Genomic DNA, 8,277 nt, shown 5'->3' on the forward strand with positions numbered 1-8,277 from the left:
CACATGCGCACAACCGGCTACTGCTGAACGCAAACAAAATATAAACACACCGACAGCTGATCGTTCCGTAAACTCTAGTGTATTGTCAATAATAATAACTGTTGTCGTCATATGTTTTCTGTATGATAGGTACCACGCTTACCATTAATTAAAATATCAAGTAAAGTAGTATATTATTTAATCTGCTTACCACGGACTAGATGAAATTTCATATAGTCTGTGGTGCTTACTTTTCTACTTTATACTCAACTCGTTAGGCAAACTAGCATAATATGTGTATTTTGTATTAGGTTTTCAGAGTTTTTCACCGACGATTTATAGTTAAATTATTGAAATTAAATTTTAAAAAAAAATTCCAGTAGAGTACCTATTACAATTTTCTTCTAGGGAATGATATGCAAAATAAATGTTGCCCCCTAACCCTCTTGTATAAGTCTCGTTCTCATAGTCGGACCAAAAAAGGGGTACAATGCTTTTTGCTGTATGACAGAACAAATTTCATGAATATAATTAACACTAACAAGTGTCTGTTAGGATTTGTTTTATCATTTATTTTTAACTTAAATAATAATTACCAATATCGAACCCCTTAATAATAGTTAGCAATAGAGTCGTAAAGTTCTTTATTTAGTTTAATTATACAATAAATATATTACTTACTCACAATTTTTTTTTTGGCTCTTGGGGGGTTTGACCCCCCCCCCCCGTAAGTACGCCACTACCTACTGCAATCCTGTCGCGTATACAACTAAAATTACGAAAATTTTGTTTTCGATCAAATTTTATTGAATAACTAGAATTAGATAGATAGATACAGTGATTATCGGGGAAAGATAGGGAAAAGAGATTATTGATTCTGTTTATTTGTGACAAAACAAGCCAGAAATATTTATTTAAATGCTCTTGTTTTAAAAATCGTTTACTGAGAGTTCCATTTTTCGTGTGATTTGAATAAAGAAAATTGTAGCCTATTGGTGGTTTCCAATGATTTTCGAGCAACTATTTTTTAGTGAAGTCATCAATTGTTGATTTTGAATTTAATAGTATTTTATTTTTTTGTTTTTCTAATACTACCATGTCATGTAATTTTATAGTGGTAAAAGCCAAATAGCGTTTATACAAATAAATAAATAGTAGTAGTAACGGCGCTACTATTGTAAGTGAAAAGTGTTTTCCAAAATTTTTTTAGGGTCAATCGTCTGACTATAATAATCTTTTGACTCTTTTTCTGATATTTTTTGATTCGCATTCAGACATAACAACTTAGAAATTACATGCAACGTGAAAGCGGTTTTTACTTTTTTTTTGTGGGGGGTTTCCATAATATATATTGAAAAAAATTGAGATATTTGACAAAAATGTTTATCGCCATACTCAATTTTAACGAATTCGAATTTTTTTAATATTTATAGTTGATGAAAGGATTTTTCCACGTAAGGGTCCTCACACAGACTTTGGTGGTGGTCGTCGTCCCATGACCGTTGACGGCATAGAAGTTGGATCAAAAGTAGAATTTACTAATGCTGAATATATTATCAACGGTGTGTTACATCCAAATAAATGAAAAAGATCTCATTGAGGACAAAGAAGATAAAATAAAAGATCAAGAAAAGTTAAAGGTGAAAAAGAAGATTTAAGTTAAAATATGTACATATAATAATAATAAATTGTTGTAAATAGGAACTTCTCATTAATATAAATACATTTGTTATGATCATTTAAAAAATAAAGTAACCTACCTGCATATATTTCTAATTACTTTTTGCTGAAGTCCTGAATCGGTTATTAGACAATTTGTCTCTAACCTAATGTTCTATCATTCCGACATTCCTTTTGGGAATAATTTAAAACTTTTAAATTTAACATCAAATTAAACTAAGCTGTAAATTTAAAAAAAATGGATTGATATTATTATAAATATCAAAATGGTTTTGTGGAGAGAGAAAAAGGCAGCATGTCGACTAATAAAATAACAATACAGTTGTTTTTTGAAAAATAATCGTTATTCTAATTAAAAATTGAACGATAGACTGTAACTATAGTTACAGTTTTTATTTCATACGTAAATTTATTACAAATCATTTTTATTATAAAACGGAAAACCATACAAATACTAGTATTATTTATTTCAATTATAACACTATTAGTTATTAGGTACACTGTTTTTTCATAAGAGAATTGATCAAATAACATTACAAGATTACAAAAAAAGGAAAATATTTAAGAAAAGGTCAATACTAAAAAGTTATAACAATCACACAAGATATAAAAACCATAATAATAATATAAAATAATTTTATTTACAATGAGCAAAAAAAAAAAAATACTAAATTAATACATTTAATTGTATTTACTTTCTTAATAAAGTACCTCCCTGAAATAAACTTTCTAATGCTTTTTGTATCTTTGGTTCTTTAAGAATACTAGTGGAATCTTTTTCAGCCTGGCTTACTTCAGTAGACGATAATGGTTTATGATTGAGAATACTCAAAATACGCTTATGTAGATGAGCGGCTTGTGGATTTTGTATAGCAGCGGCGGCTGGAAGGATTGGCAAATCGGTGGCTGAAATAAATGTTAAATATATTACTTTTTGTTAGAAAATTAATTTTTATTAGCTATTTAGGCATTTTAAACCCAATAAAATGTCAATTTAGGATATTTTTTTTTAAAAATAATTTTCATACAACATATTTTAAAATGGATGTATTTCTTCCCTTACTTTCTCTACTTCCCTGAAGATTTAAATTAATTTTTTTTTTCAAGTACCAAAAATGTCCTAAAATTAATAGTTTAAAAATAGTAAAGTTCTTGAATTAATTTAAAAAAAAAAATTTTTTAACGCTCTAATTTGATTCAACGGAATTCATATAAAGTAATTTAATTTCACAATACACCACAACTTAATTCAATGTTGCAAACTCGTATGGAACATAACTTAATTTATAGTTCTGTTTCATTAAGTTATTGAAACTTATTGTTAAGTCCAAAACCATTATGGAACATGTTGATAATATTACACAGAAAAACTAAAAATCATGTTTATTCTGATATCAGTTTTAAATGAGGTTATTTTAAACTATAGTGATATTAAATTTTAGAAATGTTACCTACACAATGCGTTTAACCCCAAGAAGATGCCTTTTACAAGTTCTTAGAAGTAATTTACCAGCAAAAAAAAAAAATCCTAAAATGTCATTTTTATTGGTCCACGTTCTAAAAAACATTCTTTTACTGTATAATCATTATTACTTGGTTTGTTAAAACTAGGAACAACACCGACTTCTTCTTTAATATGTTCCTCTTTTTTTTCTTTTAAATATTGCAACATCTAAAATTAAAAAAAAAAATTAACTAAATGTAAAAAAGACATGATGTGTAATTTTTTATCGGGCCTTTGAAAACAAATGGAGGGCTCAGTGCAAAAACGGAACCAAGTACATTTTTTTCACATGGTGAGGTTTATCGCACAAAATAAGTGTAAAAGTAATATCTTTCAGTGCCACAGTGAACCAAGTCCTTAGTTCATCTCACTGCCGCAAAATGATAACATTGTACCACAGAGTAGATTATGCAAAAAACAATTTAGGAGCCAATTATTGGAAATCAGCTGTGATAGACTTGGTTCACTTTCGCTCTGAACCCTCCAAATGAGATCTAACCCATACAATCTGTATACACTCCAAAAACCCAAACTAAATGTTTCATAATAAAATCATAACCCATATTAACCCAATTATTTAGGTTAGCCTAAACCGAATATCAAAAATTTTAAATAAGAACGAAACTCTAACCAATATATTGCATAATATGGCCCGAAAAGCCCTAACTCAAATAAATAATTCGGGTTCAAAGCTCTGATTTTTCATATTATTATTATTTGTCCTTAGACCGAAATATTGAGTTTAACATAAGAGCTTTGTGTATCTGGTCAACTCTAATCAAATAATTGTTTGTAGTTTTCTTACCATATCGTATTGAAGTACTGTGAGGTCTCTTTGATCTTGTAACAAATTTAATAATGTAGTAATTCCCTCTGGATGTTTGTCTCCTAATGGTATACCACATTCAGATATAGGAATACCAGATACACCAGGAATGGGCGCCATTTTTTCACCTCTCATATAAGCGTCAAAACTATGAACAATTAATGTGAGAGCATCTTTGTACGGCATATTTCTATGTTCTGCAAATTATTATTACATTATTATCATTACACGATGTTCATTTTGCTAAAAGATATTAAACAAACAAGCACTATTTAACTTTCAAGAGCCAGTCGAAATAATTATTCATTAAATATTTGAAATTTAAATAATATATTATTTCCAATCTTAATTATATTTATTTAGACACTAGTTAAGTTAGTCAACTAATTCAGTTAGTGTTAGAAATAACAAATAAACAATTCAATTTAGTTTAGTCTGGATATTACTAACCTATACAAATATTGAAATATTAATTATATTAGTAAATTTGTTTACAAACTATGTACTTAGTAATTTTTTTTTAATTTTTATGTTTTATTATTATTCAAGTTTTGTTATTGCAAAGTCACTTATTATAATACATATAATAAGGATTAGATACATTGGTTATAACATTTATTTACAAAATTACCTACACATGTATAAGAGTAGGTTACGCATAATTTTAAAATAACAAATTTGTTTTACCTTCAGGTACTCCATGAAGTATATCAACAGTAACACTTCTGTACAATTTGTTTTCTTCCCGAACAACTAAAACATAAAAAGTTCCTCTTTGTGCTAAGGTTCCAAGTACACGATTAATAGGTATTTCTGGTTTCGGAAACAACAAATCGACTTTCATGTTGAGCTTTTTGAGGTTTACTTCTAAGAACTCGGAATACTCGCTACGGAACAAATATATTTTAAAATATAATATAATTTATTAAAGTGTGACATTTTTATAAGTAATTTTATTGCTTACGTTAAAGAACTATTAGTAACGACAATCTCACAATCGTTCGGAGAGTTTGGATTCATTACGCTTGGATTAATCAGCGGTTTGGTCTGTCTGAAATCATCACTAATCGACAAATTATTAGTTATTTATAAATATATTTTTTCAAATGTATACACAATATATTTTAAAGTCATCGTTGACCTTTATGACTGGATTGCATATTCAGTCTTCAAAAGTGTAAAGTCACAATTTTGTCGCCGTAATTATACCAAGTAATTTGGTGGACGATGAAAAAAACTATCAATGCATTCGATATAATAATGGTAGCAAATCCATGACTGTACATTTTTAAAAAAAAGACTGCAACAAAAAAAAAATTTATTTTCTCCGACTACCGAAAAACATTTTCTCATGGATATGTTTTTAGCATAACGGGTCCACATAACCAATACGATTACATTTTTAATCATGATTATGATACAATATGATACCCTATATGGTTAAATTCTTCATATTTAGTTATAGCTTAACGTTTATTTCCATCGCGAAAAACAGAAATACTATATACCACCACTCGAGTGAATGAAATTGAGTAAACGAGTAACACAAATTAAATAAATACAATAATAATAACTAGATTTAAAACGAAAATGTCTAAGCAAATTTCAGATTGACACCTAGGTTAAAACATATCCATTTAAAAAAAAAATGTTCTATATTTTTTTAAAAAATATTATGTATATCATAGGCGTGCACACACATCTTGTTCCGGCTTAATGCTTTATTTTCACTTACTAGTCTCTCGGCTGATTCCGATTTTCATTTCTAAAATTATTAATAAATAATTAACATAATTTGAAAACATAAGAGTATAAAATAAAAATTTTACCTTTTATCATTTGCATCGAAATTAACTGCTCTATCATTTTTCACAAGTTCTCCATTTCTATAGAAAAATGGTCTTACGGGTTTCACATCTAAAATGCAAAAGATACTTTAATTTAATTAATTGATTAATTTACTAAGGATGACTCCATAATAATTTATCACTTATAAGATCTGATCATCTCTATTATTATCAAGTAATTATTTACATTACATTTTCAAACAATCTTTACTGAATAAGTAGATACTAACCAAGTTTTTTACTCATAATATAATCAGGTGGATTTTGAGCAAGGGCTTTAAGTGCCGATGATTCTTCAGTAAATTGAACAAATACGTGTCTAGTTTGTAGTGAAACATCTGAAAATATTAACACAGGATTACAAGAGAAGTTGAGATATACTCAAAATTGTTGTAGGCTTGCTGTGTATTTTGTGCAACATAACATCAGCAGCCGTGTTATGAAATTTAACTTGTTTGCTATAGTTTTATAGGAAAAATTATCCATGATGAAAAATATTTTGAACAGTAAATGTAAAAACACTTTTACCTTAGAAAAGTTATTTTAACAATAACGTTATCATTAAATTAATTTAAAGTTAAACCAGTCACCATGACATTGGTCATGCGAGGTAAGAATGAATCCGTCACACTGTACCTCAGATAAAAAATGTATAACGGTCACACAAGTGCGATCAGAAACCATTTGACTTATGACAGGTTGAAACGATATACGTTGTCTCTAAACTTTATTAAAGCCTTATGTGCACCTACATTTCACACTTACATTTAAAATTGTGAGAATATACAAAATGTGGTAACACAAAGCGAGCACATACGATTTAAGTTTACCAGTTTATTCAGACTACGTCTTAAGACAGATTTTACTGTATTTATCTACATAATAACATATTACTATCTAGTAACTTAAATAAATATTATTCATGTAACTAAGTTCACGTTGCATTAAATTCAATGTATTATAACTTGACTTTTAGACAATTTTTAGTAAAAACCGTAATAAACATACTTACTATCGATTTCACCGTATTTATGAAATACAGAAACGACTTCTTTACGCGACATGCCGGACTGTGGTATATTGGCAACGTATATACGAGCCCTAGCTTTAAGCTCGTGTTCAACTTGATTGCGTGGTCGATTCATGTTTTCTTTTATATTCTACAACCGTTGACTAAACTAAAAAAAATTACTATGAAGGCTCGAGTAGGTATTAACAATGCAATACTACAACAATAATAGGTAATTTAAGAAAAAATATCAAGATATTTTTCAAGCGATACCTTCCCACAATTTTTCACCATTGACCATAAATATATTATGTTTATCAGCAAAGTAAGTAATATTCTACTCTGTGACCTGTGTGCCCGGTGATGTAAACAATAATGATAATCGTATTATCGCGTCTTGTCCTGTACAAAATGTTTAAGTTTATCACAAAAATATCAATAATCGACTATTTTTTTGTGTTTTGTTATGCTTATGTTTTGCGATAATTTTCTTATCACAAAGTACAAACTGCCAACTTTATACATTTTGTTGTCAAAATAATATTTCAAAATGGTTTTTGTTACCTATTAATATTTTTTATTTCGTTTAATTCTAAAAAAATCACAAATCAAAAACATTAGTTCAAAATTACCAAATGTTCACAATACATAGAAAATAACTTTATCTGACTGTAGCGTTTTTATTATTTGTTTATATCGATACTCAAACTTTTAGTAAACCAATTTAAAAAAAACAATCTTTCCAAATTAATAATTTGGGTTGTGTTTAAGTTATCAAAAGTAAAACCGCCTATGACATAGTTCTTCACTGTGTATTGTATAAATGTTGTAGTCTTACTAAGAGTACAACCCAAAATCCTCGTCCCCAGTTTTATGATCAAAATACGGGAGTAGTAGAACGTTTACTTGAGAGAATATATTAAGATTTTATTAGTAAATATTGTTAGCTATGTAGGCGGAAAGGAAAAACGTATCTTTTGTCGTTAAAATTAAAATTTGTGTTATTGGTTATAACATATAAAATTCTGAACATTTTGAGACCAGAATCGTCATCTTATCTTGAAAACCGACTGAGTTATATTTGTTTGTATTTATACTTCGAAAAATTAGTTTTTGAGAAAAAACGCTTGTTTTGAACTGTATTTTACATACTTTTAGAACGAAACAACCAAAACTTAAAATAAAATACCCTTAAGCAGATCTGCAGATGGCATAATTATTTTTTTCATGACTCCTGCAATTTGGATTTTGGCGACAAGAGATAGTCCCTTTTGCCTTTCTCTGTCACATATTTTTATAGACATATAAAGATCGAGTTTTCTTTATAGGTCTTCTATGCATATTTTGAACTTTTCTAATTCTTAAAATTCCGTTCTCGCAATAGCACGCGATTGATAAAAAATAATGCAAGTTTCGCGCAAACGACTCGTGC

The 8,277-nt window shown here is 28.3% G+C and overlaps 1 protein-coding gene and 1 long non-coding RNA gene across 3 annotated transcripts; one reads left to right on the forward strand and one right to left on the reverse strand.

Moving 5' to 3' along the window:
* The first annotated feature begins 61 nt into the window (after nt 1-61).
* Nucleotides 62-1,633, forward strand: LOC126847172 (uncharacterized). Its single transcript, XR_007686993.1, has 2 exons — nt 62-160; nt 1,413-1,633. It is a non-coding gene; the product is annotated as an uncharacterized LOC126847172 (long non-coding RNA).
* Nucleotides 1,634-2,143: 510 nt separating this feature from the next.
* LOC126840149 (nuclear receptor coactivator 5) lies at nt 2,144-7,301 on the reverse strand. Of its 2 annotated transcripts, none has more exons than XM_050575700.1 (10): nt 7,119-7,301; nt 6,849-7,009; nt 6,067-6,174; nt 5,819-5,906; nt 5,725-5,754; nt 4,954-5,052; nt 4,677-4,876; nt 3,969-4,186; nt 3,253-3,331; nt 2,144-2,565 (listed from the first exon to the last, which is right to left on the reverse strand). In XM_050575700.1, exons 2-10 carry the CDS (start codon nt 6,979-6,981, stop codon nt 2,351-2,353), a joined length of 1,170 nt encoding a protein of 389 aa, XP_050431657.1. In that variant the 5' UTR covers nt 6,982-7,009; nt 7,119-7,301; the 3' UTR covers nt 2,144-2,350. The 2 variants fall into 2 exon arrangements, with proteins under 2 accessions (XP_050431657.1, XP_050431647.1); XM_050575690.1 differs by having other exon boundaries at nt 2,145-2,565; nt 6,849-7,014.
* Between the last annotated feature and the right edge of the window lie 976 nt (nt 7,302-8,277).

This window comes from Adelges cooleyi, unplaced genomic scaffold, assembly GCF_023614345.1.
Source record: "Adelges cooleyi isolate 19-005CV unplaced genomic scaffold, UGA_ACOO_1.1 ACOO_flye_CR_arks_rails_tigmint_CR_PRNA_108, whole genome shotgun sequence".
Classification (NCBI taxonomy): domain Eukaryota; kingdom Metazoa; phylum Arthropoda; class Insecta; order Hemiptera; family Adelgidae; genus Adelges; species Adelges cooleyi.

What these genes read in the sequence shown, in the direction of transcription:
- LOC126840149 (XM_050575700.1), bottom strand. Translation starts at nt 6,981, where the DNA reads ATGAATCGACCACGCAATCAAGTTGAACACGAGCTTAAAGCTAGGGCT. An exon ending in TTCGATGCAAATGATAAAAG is followed by an intron (nt 5,755 to 5,818) that starts GTAAAATTTTTA and finishes TAATAATTTTAG; the next exon opens with AAATGAAAATCGGAATCAGC. An exon ending in GTTACTAATAGTTCTTTAAC is followed by an intron (nt 4,877 to 4,953) that starts GTAAGCAATAAA and finishes TTTGTTCCGTAG; the next exon opens with CGAGTATTCCGAGTTCTTAG.